Source organism: Carcharhinus amblyrhynchos, unplaced genomic scaffold (assembly GCF_965287045.1).
Source record: "Carcharhinus amblyrhynchos unplaced genomic scaffold, sCarAmb.v2.hapA scaffold_43, whole genome shotgun sequence".
Classification (NCBI taxonomy): Eukaryota; Metazoa; Chordata; class Chondrichthyes; order Carcharhiniformes; family Carcharhinidae; genus Carcharhinus; species Carcharhinus amblyrhynchos.
Window position 1 is genome coordinate 2,631,881 of NW_027649784.1, and position 20,172 is coordinate 2,652,052.

The window sequence follows — 20,172 nt, forward strand, 5'->3', positions numbered from 1 at the left end:
TCCACTCTAAAGAGAAAAGCCCCAGCTCCCTCAGCCTTTCCTCATAAGACCTACTCTCCAACCCAGGCAGCATCCTGGTAAATCTTCTCTGCACTCTCTCCAATGCTTCCACATCCTTCTTATAGTGAGGTGACCAGAACTGCACACAATATTTCAAATATGCTCTCACAGTTGTAGCATAACCCCACAGCTCTTAAACTCAAACCCCTTGTTAATAAACGCTAACACACTTTTAAGTCTTCTTCACGGCTCTATCCACTTGAGAGGCAATCTTCAGAGATCTGTGGAGATGAACCCCAAGATCTCTCTGTTCCTCTACATTCCTCAGAGCCCTGCCGTTGACTCTGAAATCCACATTCAAGTTTGTCCTACCAAAATGAATCCCCTCGCACTTATCAGGGTAAAACTCCATCTGCCACTTTTCGGCCCAGCTCTGAATCCTAACAACGTCTCTTTGCAGCCTGCAAAAGCCCTCCACCTCATCCGCTTCTCGACCAATCTTGGTGTCGTCAGCAAATTTACTAACCCACCCTTCAGCCCCCTCCTCCAAGTCATTAATAAAAATCACAAAAAGCAGAGGACCCAGCACTGACCCCTGTGGTACACCGCTGGTAACTGGTCTCCAGTCTGAAAATTTTCCCTCCACCACCACCCTCTGTCTTCTATGAGACAGCCAGTTACTTATCCAATCAGCCAAATTTCCCTCTAACCACACATCCTTACTTTCTTCATGAGCCTACCATGGGGAACCTTATCAAACGCTTTACTAAAATCCATGTATACGACATCAACTGCTCCACCTTCATCTACACAGTTAGTTATCTTCTCAAAGACTTCAATCAAATTTGTAGGCTAGACTTACCCTTCACGAATCCGTGATACCTATCCCAGATTAAGCTGCGTCTTTCCAAATAGTCATAAATCCTACCTTTTCCATTAACGTACCGACCACCAAAGTAAGACTAACCAGCCTGACTTATCGCAAGATAATTTCATTCATAAGTCTGACGGCAGCAGGGAAAAAACTGTTCTTATCAGTCGGTACGTGACCTCAGACTTTTGTATCTTTTTCCTAAAGGAAGAAGGTGGAAGAGAGAATGTCCGGGGTGCGCGGGGTCCTTAATTATGCTGGCTGCTTTGCCGAGGAAGCGGGAAGTGTAGACACAGTCAATGGATGGGAGGCATGGGATTGCATGGTGAATTGGGCTACATTCATGGCCTTTGTAGTGTCTTGCGGTCTTGGGCGAGGCAGGAGACCATACCAAGCTGTGATACAACCAGAAAGAATGCTTTCTATGGTACATCTGTAAAGGTTGGAGAGAGTTGTCGTTGACATGCCAAATTTCCTTAGTCTTTTGAGAAAATAGAGGCGTTGGTGGGGCTTTTTTAACTATAGTGCTGGAATGGGGAGGGGGGGTAAATCAGGACAGGTTGTTGGTGATCTGGATATCTAAAAACTTGAAGCTCTCAACCCTTTCTACATGTTCTCCTTTATCTGTTATGGCTGTCGGCAAACTATAGTGGATCCAAATAGGCCGAGAGTCTGAAATTGATTCGTGCCATGACTAACCTTTCAAAGCACTTCATGATGATGGATGTCAGAGCCACCAAACGACAGTCATTAAGACACAATGCTTGTTTTTACATAGGTACCGGGATGATGGTCATCTTCTTGAGCAGATAGGGACCTCAGATTGTTGTAGAGAGAGGTTGAAGATGACTGTGAATACCCCCGCCAGCTGATCCACGCAGGATCTGAATGTACGGCCGGGTACCCAGTCCGGGCCACTCGCTTTCCGTGGGATGGCCTTCAAGAAAGCTGCTCTGACACCTGCAATGCTGACCCCAAGTTCTTCCAGGGCGGAAGACATACTCTCGCTGACCTCTTGCTCAAAACGGGAGTAGAATGCATTGAACCTTCTTACTGCACCCACCCCATGTCACTGTGAGCACCGACATCTCCACATCACGGCTACCATCGGCACCGCAAACCGCCGGCACAAAGAGGAGAGGGTCTCCAAGAGGATCGCGCGTATCGACTCATTCACCTGAGGAAGGGGCAGCGCTCCAAAAGTTCCTGATTCCAAATAAACCTGTTCAAATTTAACCTGGTGTTGTGAGACTTTCTTACTCTAACTCTGTACTGTTAGCTCTGCCACTGCCTGTATGCTGTCTAAAACCTCAGAGAAATGCAAAATAATCACTTTCACTGTCCATTTCCAATAATCCTACAATTGCCACACTTCAAAGTATTTCTTCAATTGCCTTTTATGATGTGACTTTTTTCAATCTCTCCTTCTTCCCCTGACCACAGTGATGGCACAGTGGCAATATCAGTGGACTAATAAATCCAATAGGCCCCGGTTAATCTACTGGAAATATCGGTTCAAATCCTACCACGGCAGCCGGGAGTGGGACAGGAAACAGGCCTGTGTGGGGGCAACTTGGTGAGGGACAGAATAAATTGAGGCTGAGGCTTCAGGCCCACACCTATCTCAAGGTCAGAGAGGCAAACCAGTAACCTGCTCCGAACAGTTTTATTGTGTCTCTTCGGTGTAATATCTTAGCGGTTGTTTTGTAGGAGTTTTCCAACTGTGCATCTTTTATTTTGCATGTTTAAATTTCATCTTTTCTTTTAATAATCTTTTAAAATCTTAAAATGTTAACAATTAACAATGGAGCCCTGTGCGTTTATGTTCAGTAGCTTTACCTCCTCACTTCTATTACACAAAGAAAATTGGATACGAGAAGAGGAGACAGATTTCAATCTGAGATCCGACACTGTCCAAAAATGTGTTGGTTAAGTCATTGGCTGTGCTAAATTCTCTGTCAGTGTACACGAACAAGCGCCAAAGTGTGGTTATGCGGGGATTTTCACGTAATTTCATTCCACTGTCAATGTAAGCCTACTTGTGACTAATGAATAAACTTTCCTACTGTTCAGCATTAATGTCATCTGCAGTCATAACATTGTGATACAAAAGATGCAGTATTGAATGGGGTTAACGAAACCTGTTTGTTTAGTGACTGTAATTAATGTCAGTCTCCACGGATCCTCATTGTATCACTGGAGGGTTTCAATCTCCTAATAATAAGGGACTCCTTTCAATGTGATATTCCATAATGTCTGCGGGAGCATCGCCTCAACAATAAGAGATCAGCAGCTCCAGAGAAAGAGCTGGAGAGATCAGAGTCTGAGAACAATGGATTAGAGAGTTCCAAAAATATGTCAATGGATCGGAACGTTACAACAATAGATCAGAATCTGAGAACAATCAATAGGAACATTACAACAATGGATCAGAATCTGAGAACAATCAATAGGAACATTACAACAATGGATCAGAATCCGAGAACAATGGACTGGAATGTTACAACAATGGATCAGAATCCGAGAACAATCGATTGGAATGTTACAACAATGGATCAGAATCTGAGAACAATAGATTGGAACATTACAGCAATGGATAAGGGAACAACCGGGGCAATTTTCTGGCTTTATCAAGATTCGATAAGATTGACGCTTGCTGATCGCATCTATTACATACTTCTAATTGTCCAAGGAATTTACTATCCCCTTCTGGCTCTTGTTGGTGTCCCTAGTAAGTGCCTCCATCCAGCAAATAATCCTACAAAGCATGTTTTAACTCTTTTTGTCATTTACATTCAGGAAAAATGATGCCGTTGTGGTCACAAACTCCATTCCCAATCCGTCCCCATCTCCATTCCCCATCCGTCCCCATCTCCATTCCCCACTCTGGTGATTATCTGAAGCTGAACCGGACTGTTCGCACCTTCCACGCTCACTCTGACCCTGACCTGATCTCCTGCTCCACATCCTCTCCAGCTCCAACCCTGTCTATTGTGCCCTCCATCACATCATCACCTCTGCTGCTGGATAACTCTTTACCTATGTCTTTGTTAAATTCTACCTTAATTATTTCATTTCTCTCCTGCCCTCTTTCCCTCACCCTCTTCCCCAGTTGCTAAGAATTCTGTTTTATTCATTCATGAGACATGGTCATCGCTGGCTGGGCCAGCATTTATTGCCCATCCCTAATTGCCCCTTGAGAAGGTGGGGGTGAACTGCCTCTTGAATCGCTGCAGTCCACGTGCTGTGGGTTGACCCAGAATGCTGTTAGGGAGGGAATTCCAGGATTTTGACCCAGTGACTGTGAAGGAACGGCCGATATATTTCCCAGTCAGGATGGTGAGTGGCTTGGAGGGGAACTTGCATGTGGTGGTGTTCCCATTTATCTGCTGCCTTTGTCCTTCTAGATGGAAGTGTTTGTGGGTTTGGAAGGTGCTGTCTCAGGATCTTTGGTGCAGTGCATCTTGTAGATGATACACACGGCTGCTACTGGGTGTCGGTGGTGGAGGGAGTGAGTGTTTGTGGATGGGGTGCCAATCAAGCAGGGCTGCTTTGTCCTCGATGGTGTTGAGCATCATTGTAGCTGCACCAATCCAGGCAAGTGGGGAGTTTTTCACCACAAACTCCAGGCTTGTGCCTTGTAGATGGTGGACAGGCTTTGAATTCCTCACCACAGTATTCCCAGCCTCTGACTTTCTGTTGTAGCCACTGTGTTTATGTGCTGAGTCCAGTTGAGTTTCTGGGCAATGGTAACCTCCAGGGTGTTGACAATGGGGGATTCAGTGATGGTTACACCATTGAATGTCAAAGAGTGGTGGTTACAGTGTCTCTTATTGATGATGGTCATTGCCTGGCATTTGTGTGGTGTGAATGTTACTTGACATTTGTCAACCCAAGCTTGGATATTGTCCAGATCTTACTGCATTTGAACATGGACTGTTTCAGTGTCTGAGGAGTCACAAATGATGCTAAACATTGTATAATCATCGGCGAACTTCCCCGCTTCTGACCTTATGTTAGACAGAAGGTCATTGATGAAGCAGCTGAAGATTGTTGGGCCTAGGACACTACCCTGAGGGGGCACCTGCAGAGATGTCCTGGAGTAGAGGTGACGGACCCTGCACAACTACAACAATCATCCAAGTATCAGGTATGACTCCAACCAGTGGAGAGGTTGCCCCTGATTCTCATTGAGTCCAGTTTCACCAAGGTTCCTTGACGCTGCACTCAGTGAATGTGGCATTGATGTCAAGGGCTGTCACTCTCACCTCACCTCTGGAATTCAGCTCTTTTGTCCATCTCTGAACCAAGGCTGGAATGAGGTAAGGAGCTGAGTGACCCTGGCCAAACCCAAACTGGGCATCACTGAGCTGGTTATTGCTGAGCAGTTTGATAGCAGTGTCAATGACCTGCTCAGTGAGGAGAACTCAGGAGATGCTATTAATCGAGGTGTTAGAATTCAAAAGGATACAACAACTGGCACAATGGCATTTAATCTGAATGCCCGTAGCATTCGAAACAAGGTAAATGAGTTGACGACACAAATCATCGCCAATGTATGTGATTTAGTGGCCATTACAGAGACATGGTTACAGGGTGGTCACGAGTGGGAGTTAAATATCAAAGGCTATGAATCTATTTGGAAGGACCAACAGGAAGGGAAGGGAGATGGTGTAGCTCTGATATTTAAGGATGACATCAGGTGGTGAGGATATTGAGAGATGAAATAGGCTCTATGGAGAAAAAGGTCATATCCATTTGGGTGGAAATTAGGAATACTAAGGAGAAAAGGTCACTGATAGGTGTAAGCTGTAGACCACCAAATAATGACATTGCGGTGGGGTGAGAAATAAATAAAGAAATAACTGATGCATGTAAAAATGGCCCAGCAATTATCACGGGGGATTTTAATCTACATATCAATTGGTCAAACCAGATTGGTCAAGGTAACCTTGAGAAGGAGTTCACAGAATGTATCCGCGATAGCTTCCTTGAACAGTATGTAATGGAACCGACAAGGGAGCAAACTTTCCTAGATCGGGTCCTGTGTAATGAGACAGAAATAATTAATGATCTTGGAAGAAGCAATCACAGAATGGTTGAATTTAAATGGTTGATGGAGCGTGAGACGGTAAAACCCAATCCCAGTGTCTTGTCCTTAAAGGAGACTACAATAGGATGAGAGAGGAGTTGGCTAAGGTAGACTAGGAACAAAAACTTTATGGTGGGACAGCTGAGGAACAGTGGAAAACTTTCAAAGTGATCTTTCACAGTGCTCAGTGATAAGGAAGGGCTGTAGAAAAAGAGATAATCAGCCATGGGCATGTAAGGAAATTGAGAAGGGGATCAAAGTGAAAGAAAATGCATACAAAGTGGTAAAGATCAGTGGGAAACTCGAGGATTGGGAATTCTTTAAAGGTCTACCAGAAGCCACAAAAAAAGCTACAACAGAAGTAAGATGGATTATAAGTAAACTAGCTCAGAATATAAAAGCAGATAGCAAAACTTTCTACAAATATATACAACGAAAAAAGAGTGGCTAAAGTAGACATTGGTCCTTTAGAAGATGAGAAGGGGGATTTAATAACTGGAAATGAGGAAATGGCCAAGGCATGAAACAGGTAGTTTCTGTCGGTCTTCACAGTGGAGGAGACAAATAACATGCCAAAAATTGATGACAGGAAGACAACGGCAGGTGAGAACCTGGAAACTATTATTATCACGAAAGAGGTAGTGTTGGATAAGCTAATGGGGCAAAAGGTAGACAAGTCTCCTGATCCTGATGGAATGCATCCCAGAGAATTAAAAGAGCTGGCAGGAGTAATAGCAAATGTACTGGTGGTAATTTATCAAAATTTGCTGGACTCTGGGGTAGTTCCCGCAGATTGGAGAACAGTAAATGTGATGCCACTGTTTCAAAAAAGGAGGTAGACAAAAAGCAGGTAACTATAGGCCGGTTAGCTTAGCTTCTGGAGCAGGGAATCTGTGGAATTCCCGGCCCAGTAAAGCAGTCGAGGCTACCTCATTGAATGTTTTTAAGGCAAGGATAGGTAAATCTTTGAGCAGTAAAGGAATTAAGGATTGCAGTGAGCAGAAAGATGAGTGGAGATGAATTCACAAAAAGATCAGCCATGATCTTATTGAATGGCAGAGCAGGTTCGAGGGAACAGATTGCCTACTCCTGCTCCCAGTTCTTGTGTTCTTATATATCTTATGATCGAGAGTAGACTGAAGAATGAAACATTCACACTGATTCCCTCACTACAGATGCTGCCAGATGTGCTGAGTGTTGTTTGTTATCATTTTCTATTTTCAGTTTTTATTTTCTCCCAGATACAAAACCTTCAGCAACTACAGTCCATCCACAACTCTGATACCCGTACTCTAACTCCCACCAACTCCCACTCACACATCTCCGCTGTGCACACTGACAACTGGCCATTCCCGGTCTGGCTGCACCTTATCATGCTGATTCTTACTGTTGTATCCCTCTGGCACTTCACCCTCCCAATTCATCCCACTCCCCTATCCTGTTCCCAAACTCCTACAAAGTGTATCCCTTCCGCTATTTACTCGATTGCCTTTTTCCATATGACTTTGTTTCTTTTTGACTGTGAGACAGTTTATGATGAAAAATACTTTGGAACTGACTGACTCTCCCATTTTAAACCATTCCATAACTGTTTTTGAAATCAATCAACACTCACTTGTCTTCGTTGATCTGATTTATTATTGTCCCATTTATTGGGACAGTGAGAAGTTTCTTGCATGCTATACAGGCAAAGCTTTCTGTTCATACGGGAAAAGGAAAGGAGAGACTGCAGAATGTAGTGTTGCACTTTACAGATAACCTGAAGAGAAAGATCAGCTTAACATATGATAAGACCATTCAAAAGTCCGATGGCAGCAGGGAAGAAGCTGTTCTTGAGTCAGTTGGTACGGGACCCCAGATTTCCTATCTTTTACACAACAGAGAAAGGTGGAAGAGAGTAAGTCCGGGGTGCATGAGGTCCTTGATAATACTGGAAGCTTTTCCCGAGGCAGCGGGGAATGTACATAGATCAGTACAGCAGAGGAACAGGCCCTTCGGTGCTCCAAGCCTCAGCCAATCACGTTGTCCTATCTAGACCAACCACGTCTATCCCTCTATTCCCCACCTGCTCATATGTCTCTTCAGATAAGTCTAACTGTCGCCACTGTGTCTGCCTCATCCACCCCACTTGGCAATGCATTCCAGGCCCCCACTACTCTCTGTGTAAAAAACTTCCTCATACATCGGCACTGAACCTTCCCCCCTCACCGTGATCTTGCACCCTCCTGTAATTGTCATTTCTGTCCTGCGAGAAATCTTCCAACTGTTCACCCTATCCACACCTTTCATAATTCTATAAACTTCTATCAGGTCACCCCTCAGTCTTTCCAGGGACAACAATCCCAGTTTATTCAATCTCTTCTCATGGCTAATACTCTCCATGTTGTGGAGATGCTGGTGTTGGACTGGGGTAAACACAGTAAGAAGTCTCTCAACACCAGGTTGAAGTCCAACAGGTTTATTTGGTAGCAAACACCACAAGCTTTCGGAGTGCTGCTCCTTTGTCAGGTGAGTGGGGACTACATGTGACTCCAGAACCACAGCAAAGAACAAAGAGATAGAAGAAAATTACAGCACAGGAACAGGCCCTTCAGCCCTCCAAGCATGCACCCATCATGCTGCCTGCCTAAACCAAAACCCCTCACTCTTCCGGGGACCATATCCCTCTATTCCCATCCTATACATGCATTTCTCCAGATGATCCTTAAAAGTCACTATCGTATCTGCTTCCACTACTTCGCCCGGCACCTACCAGCCTATGTAAAAAAACTCACTTCAGACATCTCCTTGAAACCTTTCCCCTTGCACCTAAAAACACTGCACTCCAGTAACTGAACCTTCCACCCTGGGAAAAACCTCCTGACTATCCAATGCGGTTGACTCTCAATTGCCCTCCAAAGGTAAGTAGATATTGCCAATAAACGCTGGCCAGCCAGCAACACCCATGTCCCATGAATGAATAATAAAAAAAAATTGTTCATAGCCTTTGCCATTCAGTTCTTTCAGATCAATGTGTTTGAATACATCTCTCTACACAGCAACATGGTAGAAATCACAACTGCTTCTCCTTCTCAATCAAAGAATGGGACTTGTATCTTTCTGCCAGTCTGATGTGTCTTTTCATAATTTAATTCCTATCCTTACAGTGAACATAATCACAATCTTCATCCTGGCTCGCAGACAATGTGGTCTCTCCAACTGTGTCACAACTTACCTGGTGTCCATGGCAACGGCAGATCTACTCGTCATTATCCTCGACCTGATACTGAGACACATTCCAATTGTTTACCGGGAGCAGTTCTATTTCATTCAGTCATTCCCCGTGTGTAACATCCACGCCATCCTGCTTTACGCAGCCACTGACTGCTCCGTCTGGTTCACCGTCACCTTCACCTTTGATCGATTTGTGGCCATTTGTGGAGCAAAGCTGAAAAGCAAATACTGCAGTGAGAAAACTGCCCGTGTGGTTCTGGGAACAGTGACTGCGGTCAGCTGTGCAAAGAACGTTATCTGGTATTTTGTCTTCATACCAGATTACTGGATGATGAACCAACCCGCATTTTGTATTCTAGACCGTTATGCTTTTACATCTCCAGTCTGGGTAGCGATCGAGTTCCTCCATTACATTCTAACCCCATGTGTCCCATTTGTTCTCATTCTGCTGCTCAATGCTCTCACCGTCCGACACATTATAGTGAGCAGCAGGGCCCGCAGGCGACTCCGGGCTCAAAGCAGTGGGGAAAGTCCCAAAGACCCAGAGATGGAGAGTCGAAAGAAATCCATCATTTTACTGTTTATTATCTCCGCCAATTTCATCCTGTTATGGTCACTGTTAATGCTGTTTTCCATCTGGAAACGAATGTATGAGTTGGAGTATTATGCTGTATTTCTAGATGATATTGTTCAGGAAATTGCCTTCATGCTGCAGCTCCTGAGTTGCTGTACAAACACTGCTATTTATGCTGTTACACAGACCAAGTTCAGAGAGCAGTTCAAGAAGGTGCTCAAATATCCCTTTACTAGAATTCTTCAATTCATTAAAAGATTAGAAGAGCTGAATCACTGAGAACTGCAAAATGTTTCTCATTGAATTTAACACTGCCAGTGGGGGTGGGCGCATTCCTGCCACTGACAAAATAGAAGCTGAGGCTGCAATTCTGATACTGCGCGGTGGGGAAGGAGAAGCGGGTGGGTGAAGTTGGTGGGATCAGAGAGGAAGTGAGGTCCCAGGGCACACCCAACTCGTGGGGTTCTAGGGTTAAGGAATTGCTGGGTGAATTCAGAGTCAACATTAACATTCAAAGTGGATCTCTCTTGCAGAGAGATAGAGAGAACAAGAGAGTCATGTAGAGAGAATGAGAGAGGTGCAGAGAGAGAGAGTCAGTCTGAAAGTTCCAAAAAGGAGTCTTCAATTTCCAAACAATAAATCCAATGAGGAATGAGTAGAAGAGTTCAGTAAAAAAAAACCTGGTGAAAATACCTGTGCTCTGGCTGTAGACTTTAATCCCTGATGATATTCATACTTCATCTCCAGATGTAGGGCTTATGATTCAGGATAAGGGGTAAACCTTTTAGGACTGAGGTGAGGAGAAATTTCTTCACCCAGATGGTGGTAAATGTGTTGAATTCACTGCCACAGAAAGTAGTTGAGGGCCACAACATATGATTTCAAGAAGAAATTAAATATAGCGCTTGGGGTTTGAGGGAAATGGGGAGAAAGCAGGATCAGGATATTGAATTTGATGATCAGCCCAGGTCAAAATAAATGGCGGAGCAGGCTCGATCAACTAACTGGCCCCCTCCTGCATCTATTTTCCATGTGTCTATTTCAACCCTATGACAGTGAAGAAACAGCCGATATATTTCCAAATCGGGATGGAGAGTGGCTTAGAGGGGATCCTTCAGGTGGTGATGTTCCCATGAGTCTGCCACCTTTGTCCTTCTAGATGATAGAGGTCACAGGGATTGGAAGGTGCTGTCAAAGGGCGGAACTGATCAGTGAAGAATGTGGGCAGCAGATTGGTCCTTGTGAGTGGGAGCCAATCAACTGAAACTTGTTTTTGGACAAGTCTAGTCAGAGAGAGAACAGGCATGATGTCATCACGCTAAATAAAATGCAGGTAGGAATTGACAAATTGAGAAACGGGATGGTGGGGGAAGACCTGGGCCACAGCTGGGGAGAAGTGAGGAGTTGTTGCAGATGTATCACAAGAGGCGGGGGGAGGGAATGAACTCCAATATACATACTTTAAAGCAACTGGTAATTACAGCTTTTGTAACTTGCAAACAAAGCTTAGTAAAAGCATCATCACGTGTAAGTTGAAACAGTCAGTCACTGTGAGGGGGGCGTTATTGGCAGACTAACCACAGTGGGGGGTGCGAGATGTGGGGGTGGGGGGAGAATCTAACACTCATAATCCAAAGAAACTGCTAATTACTGTTTTTGTAACTTGCAAAAGGGATGTTTGATATGATTTGATTTAGTATTGTCACATGAATTCACTTACATTGAAAAGTATTGTTTCTTGCACACTATACAGCCAAAGCATACCGTTCATAGAGAAGGAGAGGGTGCAGAATGTTGTGTTACAGTTATAGCTAGGGTGTGGAGAAAGATCAACTTAATGTGAGGTAGGCCCATTCAAAAGTCTGACAGCAGCAGGGAAGAGGCTGTTCTTGAATCGGTTGGTGCGCGACCTCAAACTTTTGCACCTTTTTCCCAATGGAAGGAGGTGGAAGAGAGAATGTCCGGGGGGCATGGTATGCTGGCTGGTTTGCTGAGGCAGCAGGAAGTGAAGACAGAGTCAATTGATAGGAAGCTGGTTTGCGTGATGGATTGGGCTACATTCACAACCCTTTGTAGTTCCTTGCGGACTTAGGCAGACAGGAGCCATACCAAGCTGTGATAAAACCAGAAAGAATGCTTTCTATGGTGCATCTGTAAACATTGGTGAGAGCCGTAGCCAACATGCCAAATTAATTTAGTCTTCTGAGCAAGTTAAAGCGTTGGCATATTGTGTAGGCATGGGGTGACCAGGACAGGTTGAACACCTAAAACCTTGAAGCTCTCAACCCTTTCTACTTCATTCACTTTGATGTAGACAGGGGCATGTTCGCCTCTACGCTTCCTGAAGTCGATGACAATCTCCTTTGTTTTGTTGACATTGAGGGAGAGATTATTGTTGCCGCACCAGTTCACCAGATCCTCTATCTCATTCTTGTATTCCGTCTCATCATTGTTTGAGATCTGTCCCACCAGGGTGGTCTCATCAGCAAACTTGAAAATCGAGTTGGAAGGGTATTTGGCCACACGGTTATAGGTGTATAAGGAGTACAGTAGGAAGCTGAGAACAGAGCCTTGTGGGGCACCAGTGTTGAGAATGATCATGGGGGATATGAGAGACAGGTGGGATGTTGAATTCGATGATCAGCCAGGATCAAGATAAATGGACCAAATGGCCCATTCATTCTGCCACTGACGACAAAGGGTCATCTAGACTCAAAACTTTGACTCTCCCCACTGATGCTGACAGGCCTGCTGGCATTTTCCTGCTTTTGTTGTCCCATTTATGACATTTATTACTGCCCTAAGGCTGCCCGACAGTTGACTCGGTTGGTAATGGAGCAATGGCGGCTCCTGTTCCCATAATGCAAGGCGGCTGGGGAAGGCCTCTATCAGTTACCAGTGCCGCGCTGGGTGTCACATTCTCAGCTTCCTCAACAACAGCCGCTTTTTATTTATTATTTTTTACCTCCTGGCCTGTCAGACTCTCTGGTCCCTCTTGATTCTTAAGAGTCGCTTCTTCTTTCGGCTTATTGAATTTAAAATAAACGGGAGACGGTGATGATACTCCGTCAAGCAAACACCGCTGCCGCTCGGAGCTCGCCAAAGAGCAGAGATTGGGCTCGACTGGACAAGGGGCCACTCTCGGAGGACCAGGGGCAGGGCGGGAGGGGTGGAGAGAAGCAAGACCGGCCCCTAGTGGACAGGAGGGGCAACAGCAGCCGCCTCTTCCCAAAGGGTGATTCAGTTGTCAGAGGATATTGAATTTGACGATCAGCCCAGGTCAAAATAAATGGCAGAGTAGGCTCAACGACCCAATTGGCAAGATCTCTACACCCTAGCTATAACTGTAACACTATATTTTGCATCCTCTCCTTCTCTATGAACGGTATGTTTTGGGTGTATAGCGTGCAAAATACACTACTTTCACTGTAAGTGAATTCATGTGACAATAATAAATTAAGTCATATCAGGCATCCCTTTTGCAAATTTTAAAAAATATTAATGAGCAGTTTCTTTGGATTCTTTGTTTCTCAAGAGTGGGGGGGGAGTAGGTCGGGGAGGGAGGTGGGGGATGAACTCCAACATACCTACTTTAAAGCAACTGGTAATTACAGCTTTTGTTGGATTCTCCCCAATTGGTCAATCTGCCAATAACGCCCCCTCACAGTGACTGACTGTTTCCACTTCCACGTGGTGATGTTTTTACTAAGCTTTGTTTGCAAGTTACAAAAGCTGTAATGACCAGTTGCTTTCAAGTATGTATGTTGGAGTTCATCCCCCCCCACCCTGTGATATATATATATATATATATAGATATATGCAACAACTCCTCACTCCTCCTCAGGTATGGTCCATGTCAAATATAAATGTCAGCTTCTAAATTCACCAACAAAGAGAGAGAGACTGCAGACATCAGCAGAAACAATGCCGAGAGGGACTGCCTTGAGTGAAACTCTCACTTGTGATCAAATTACATACGAATAATCGAATAAATCAGGGATTCAGTCACCTTAAACACAAGAGGAGTTACTTTTTTTTAACTTTCATTCATAGCACAAGGGTGTCTCCGGCTGGGCCAGCATTTACTGCCCATCCCTAGCTGCCCCTTGTTCAGAGGGTAGTTGAGAGTCAACCACTTTGCTGTGGATCTGGAGTCACATGTAGGTCAGACCAGATAGGGTTGGCAGATTTCCTTCCCTGAAGGATATCAGCTTACCAAACAGTGGGACAGAGGGATGGCCTGTAATTATGTTTAATACAATACCAGGGACAGCTCAGTTCATCATTTGAACAATCACTCAGGTTGCAACAAAGTTCCAACACAGGAACTGAAACCTCTACAGACGTGGCTGTTTGGAACTCTGTGTGCTGTTCGGCCAGTAATGTGCTCCCATATCTGGCTATCTGTCTGTTGGAATCAGAAACCATCTCTTTCTGTGATTCCTCACCTCTCTCCGAGTCACGACTGATTTCTCCAACTTGTTCCATTGAGGTGGGCAGGTCACACAACCCATAAGCCAGTCTTTCTGATTGGTCCAAAGTTAAAGGTGAAGCTTATGTATTAGCATCATAAGTAGGCTTACATTAACACTGCAATGAAGTTACTGTGAAAATCCCTGAGTCACCACACTCCAACGCCTGTTCGGGTACACTGAGGGAGAATTTATCATGGCCAATGCACCTAACCGGCACACTTTTTGGACTGTGAGAAGAAAGCAGAGCATCCGGAGGAAACCCACGCAGACATGGGGAGAACACAGGCACACTCCATACAGATAGTGACCCAAGCTGAGAATTGAGGCCGGGTTCCTGGAAATGTGAAGCAGCAGCAGCACTAACCACTGTGCTGACCCACTGAACCAGGGTCTGTTGAACAATGGGCTTGCAGATATTGCAAGGATCCAACCAATGGAGATGCAAGGCGACCAAAATCGAAATGTGGAGAGTGTCCTACATCAATTAGGAGTGTCTGCCATCAATTAGGAGTGTCTCCAGTCAATTAAGGCTGCCCCCTGTCAATTAGCAGTGCCCCATGTCAATTAGCTGTGACCACTGACAAATGGAGTGCCCCCTGTCAATTAGGAGTGTCCCCTGTCAATTAGAGGTGCCCCCTGTCAATTAGGGGTGCCCCCTGTCAATTAGGACTGCCCCCTGTCAATTCGGAGTGCCCCCTGTCAATTCGGAGTGCCCCCTGTCAATTAGGGGTGTCCCCCTGTCAATTCGGGGTGCCCCCTGTCAATTAGGGGTGTCCCCCTGTCAATTAGGGATGCCCCCTGTCAATTAGGAGTGTCCCCCTGTCAATTAGGGGTGCCCCCTGTCAATTAGGGGTGTCGCCCTGTCAATTAGGAGTGTCCCCCTGTCCATTAGGAGTGCCCCCCTGTCAATTCGGAGTGCCCCCTGTCAATTCGGAGTGCCCCCTGTCAATTAGGGGTGTCCCCCTGTCAATTAGGGATGCCCCCTGTCAATTAGGAGTGTCCCCCTGTCAATTAGGGGTGTCCCCCTGTCAATTAGGAGTGTCCCCCTGTCAATTAGGACTGCCCCCTGTCAATTAGGACTGCCCCCTGTCAATTTGGAGTGCCCCCTGTCAATTCGGAGTGCCCCCTGTCAATTCGGGGTGCCCCCTGTCAATTAGGGATGCCCCCTGTCAATTAGGGATGCCCCCTGTCAATTACGAGTGTCCCCCTGTCAATTAGGGGTGTCGCCCTGTCAATTAGGAGTGTCCCCCTGTCCATTAGGAGTGCCCCCCTGTCAATTCGGAGTGCCCCCTGTCAATCAGGGGTGTCCCCCTGTCAATTCGGAGTGCCCCCTGTCAATTCGGAGTGCCCCCTGTCAATCAGGGGTGTCCCCCTGTCAATTCGGAGTGCCCTGTCAATTAGGAGTGTCCCCTATTAGGAGTGTCCCCTGTCAATTAGGAGTGCCCTGTCAATTAGGAATGTCCCCCCCATGTCAATTAGGAGTGTCCCCCTGTCAATTAGGAGTGCCCTGTCAATAAGGAGTGCCTCCTGTCAATTAGGAGTGTCTCCCTGTCAATTAGGGGTGCCCTGTCAATAAGGAGTGCCTCCTGTCAATTAGGAGTGTCCCCCTGTCAATTAGGGGTGCCCTGTCAATAAGGAGTGCCTCCTGTCAATTAGGAGTGCCCCTCTCAAATAAGCAGTGTCCGTGTCAATTAGGAATGCCCCCATCAGTATGAGTGCCTCTGTCAATTAGGAATGCCCCCCCATCAATTAGGAGTGTCCCCCCCATGTGAATTAAGAGTGCCCCCTGTAAATTAGCTGTGACCACTGACAAATGGAGTGCCCCTGTCAATTAGGAGTGCCCCCTGTCAATTAAGAGTGCCCCCCCTCATCAATTAGGAGTGTCCCCTGTCAATTAGTAGTGTCCCCTGTCAATTAGTAGTGTCCCCTGTCAATTAGAAGTGCACCCTGTCAATTAGGAGTGTCCCTTGTCAATTAGGAGCGTCCCCTGTCAATTAGGAGTGCCCCCTGTCAATTAGGATTGTCCCCTTGTCAATTAGGATTGTCCCCTTGTCAATTAGGAGTGTCCCCTTGTCAATTAGGAGTGCCCCAGTCAATTAGGGGTGCCCCAGTCAATTAGGAGTGCACAAGTCAATTAGGGGTGCCCCCTGTCAATTAGGAGTGCCCCTGTCAATTAGGAGTGCACACTGTCAATTAGGAGTGCACACTGTCAATTAGGGGTGCCCCCTGTCAATTAGGAGTGTCCCTGTCAATTAGGAGTGCCCCCTGTCAATTAGGAGTGTCCCTGTCAATTAGGGGTGCCCCCTGTCAATTAGGAGTGCCCCCTGTCAATTAGGAGTGACCCCCGTCAATTAGGAGTGTCCCCTGTCAATTAAGAGTGTCCCCTGTGAATTAGGAGTGACTGCTTTCAATTAGGAGTGCCCCCTGTCAATTAGGGGTGCCTCCTGTCAATTAGGAGTGTCCCCCTGTCAATTAGGGGTGCCCTGTCAATAAGGAGTGCCTCCTGTCAATTAGGAGTGCCCATCTCCAATTAGCAGTGTCCGTGTCAATTAGGAATGCCCCCATCAGTATGAGTGCCTCTGTCAATTAGGAATGCCCCCCCATCAATTAGGAGTGTTCCCCCCAATGTCAATTCGGAGTGCCCCCTGTAAATTAGCTGTGACCACTGACAAATGGAGTGCCCCTGTCAATTAGGAGTGCCCCCTGTCAATTAGGAGTGCCCCCTGTCAATTAAGAGTGCCCCCCCCTTCATCAATTAGGAGTGTCCCCTGTCAATTAGGAGTGTCCCCTATCAATTAGGAGTGCCCCCTGTCAATTAGGAGTGCCCCCTGTCAATTAGGAGTGTCCCCTATCAATTAGGAGTGCCCCCTGTCAATTAGGAGTGCCCCCTGTCAATTAGGAGTGCCCCCTGTCAATTAGGAGTGCATTCTGTCAATTAGGATTGTCCCCTTGTCAATTAGGAGTGTCCCCTGTCAATTAGGAGTGCCCCCTGTCAATTAAGAGTGCCCCCCCTTCATCAATTAGGAGTGTCCCCTGTCAATTAGGAGTGTCCCCTGTCAATTAGGAGTGCCCCCTGTCAATTAAGAGTGCCCCCCCTTCATCAATTAGGAGTGTCCCCTGTCAATTAGGAGTGTCCCCTGTCAATTAGGAGTGTCCCTTGTCAATTAAGAGTGCCCCCCCTTCATCAATTAGGAGTGTCCCCTGTCAATTAGGAGTGCCCCCTGTCAATTAGGAGTGCCCCCTGTCAATTAGGAGTGCACCCTGTCAATTAGGATTGTCCCCTTGTCAATTAGGAGTGTCCCCTGTCAATTAGGAGTGCTCCCTGTCAATTAAGAGTGCCCCCCCTTCATCAATTAGGAGTGTCCCCTGTCAATTAGGAGTGTCCCCTGTCAATTAGGAGTGTCCCTTGTCAATTAGGAGTGCACCCTGTCAATTAGGATTGTCCCCTTGTCAATTAGGAGTGTCCCCTGTCAATTAGGAGTGCCCCTGTCAATTAGTAGTGTCCCCTGTCAATTAGGAGTGCACCCTGTCAATTAGGATTGTCCCCTTGTCAATTAGGAGTGCCCCCTGTCAATTAGTAGTGTCCCCTGTCAATTAGGAATGTTCCCCTGTCAATTAGGAGTGCCCCCTGTCAATTAGGAGTGCACACTGTCAATTAGAAGTGCCCCCTGTCAATTAGGAGTGCCCCCCTGTCAATTAGGAGTGACTGCTTTCAATTAGGAGTGCCCCCTGTCAATTAGGAGTGTCCCCTGTCAATTAGGAGTGCCCCTGCCAATTAGGAGTGCACACTGTCAATTAGGAGTGCCCCCTGTCAATTAGGAGTGACTGCTTTAAATTAGGAGTGCCCCCTGTCAATTAGGAGTACTCCCTGTTAATTAGGGGTGCCCCCTGTCAATTAGGAGTGCCCCCTGTCAATTAGGAGTGCCCCCTGTCAATTAGGAGTGTCCCCTGTCAATTAGGAGTGGCCCCTGTCAATTATGAGTGCCCCCTGTCAGTTAGGAGTGTCCCCCTTCAATTAGGAGTGTCCCCCGTCAATTAGGAGTGTCCCCCGTCAATTAGGAGTGTCCCCTGTCAATTATTAGTGCCCCCTGTCAATTAGGAGTGTCCCTGTCAATTAGGAGTGTCCCCTGTGAATTAGGAGTGACTGCTTTCAATTAGGAGTGACTGCTTTCAATTAGTAGTGCCCCCTGTCAATTAGGAGTGCCTCCTGTCAATTAGGAGTGCCCCCTGTCAATTAGGAGTGCCTCCTGTCAATTAGGAGTGTCCCCCTGTCAATTAGGAGTGTTCCCTGTCAATTCGAAGTGTCCCCTGTCAATTAGGAGTGTCTCTTGTCCATTATGAGTGTTCCCTGTCAATTAGGAGTGCTCCCTGTCAATTATGAGTGCCCCCTGTCAATTAGGAGTGACCCCCTGTGAATTAGGAATGCCCCCTGTCCATTAGCAGTGTTCCCTGTCAATTCGGAGTGCCCCCTGTCAATTAGGAGCGCCCCCTGTCAATTAGGAGTGCCCTCTGTCAATTAAGGGGGCCTCCTGTCAATTAGGGGAGCCCCATGTCATTTAGGGGAGCTCCATGTCAATTGGGAGTGCCCCCTGTCAATTACTTGTGTCCCCTGTCAATTAGAGTGCCCCCTGTCAATTGGGAGTCCCCGTGACAATTGGGAGTGCCCCCTGTCAATTAAGAGTGACTGCTTTCAATTAGGAGTGCTACGTGTCAATTTGGAGTGCCACTCACCCCCATCGTCAGTTTGGAGTGCCTTCTGTCAATTCGGAGTACCTCCTGTCAATTAGGAGCGCCCTATTAAATAAATAAATAGTTGCATTACTGTCCTTGTTTGTCTCAGTAAAGTGGAACACTTGGAAGCAGTTTAAATTAAAAGCCCAAAGACACTTTCCAAAAAACAACTTTGCCAGTGACGATACATAAGACTGTCAGGGCTGGGAGGAAACCGGGGCACCTGGAGGAAACCCACGCAGACACAGGGAGAATGTACAGACTCCACACAGTCACCCAAGGCCAGAATCAAACCCTGTACCCTGGTGCTGTGAGGCAAGCAGTGCTAACCACTGTGCCCACCGTGTTCTCCTGTGGCACTGAGGCCAAAGATACTTTAACAGGTCAGCAATACTCGAACAAAATGAATGTCTGTGCAGTAGGTTCAGGGAGAAAACTGGCTGTAATTTCCTTGGTAAACTTAGCAACTCAATTCCAACTTTCTAAAACCCGACCTGGCCAGTAATGACACAAGAGACTTTCAGGTGAGGAGGAGAGAGTTCTGAGCTGTGTTGAGGGAAATGATTCTTCCATAAGTTCTGCCAATTCATTTCTTCATGTACAATAATGTCCACATCCGTTTTTGAATGCCCCATGCGACCCTCGACTGGAACCTTTCTCCTCGTGTGTAATTGTTCAAATTTTGTCAGACCTGACAACCGTTCCAACTTCCTGTTCAAATTCCTTCCGGTCGCTCCTGCTATTTCTTTCAGTCTCTCCCACTCCTCAGGGTCACACAGTTTCTCTGCAGTCGTACCCGACCATGGATTTAGATAATGAGATCATTTGCAAGCGACAGAATTATTCGGAGGACACAAAGTTCAGGGCTTTGGAGAAGAACGAAAAGGTGGCAGGAGAAAAAAAATGTCCTTTTTTTGAAGTATCAAGTTGTTTGGGGGCCTGAGAGGCTGGTGGGGAACAGACTGAATTGTAACTTTCCGAAAAGAATTGGAGAAATACTTGAGGGGGAAAGATATTCGACAGGAGTGTGACAAATTGGATAACTCTACCAAAGGGCTAGCACTGGATAATGGGCCAAATGGTCTGCTGCGCTGTGTTCCATGGCCCGACGAGGAGGTGAAGGGTATCCTGTAGTGTTGCCGTTCCGGATTCACCGAGTTGTGTGTGTGTGTGTGGATTACATCTCAGCTCAGGGACATCGAGAGGAGTGGCCATT

At 46.4% G+C, this 20,172-nt stretch overlaps 1 protein-coding gene across 1 annotated transcript; it reads left to right on the forward strand.

Annotated features, from left to right (window-relative positions):
* Positions 1-3,421: 3,421 nt before the first annotated feature.
* On the forward strand, positions 3,422-10,029 carry LOC145337084 (putative G-protein coupled receptor 139). The gene is made up of 2 exons (XM_080181832.1): positions 3,422-3,602; positions 9,110-10,029. Exons 1-2 carry the CDS (start codon positions 3,422-3,424, stop codon positions 10,027-10,029), a joined length of 1,101 nt encoding a protein of 366 aa, XP_080037958.1.
* The last annotated feature ends 10,143 nt before the right edge of the window (positions 10,030-20,172 follow it).

Coding starts and splice junctions, on each gene's coding strand:
- LOC145337084 (XM_080181832.1), top strand. CDS start 3,422: ATGGATCAGAATCTGAGAACAATAGATTGGAACATTACAGCAATGGAT. Junction 3,603..9,109: donor GGCTCTTGTTGGTGTCCCTA/GTAAGTGCCTCC, acceptor CTATCCTTACAG/TGAACATAATCACAATCTTC.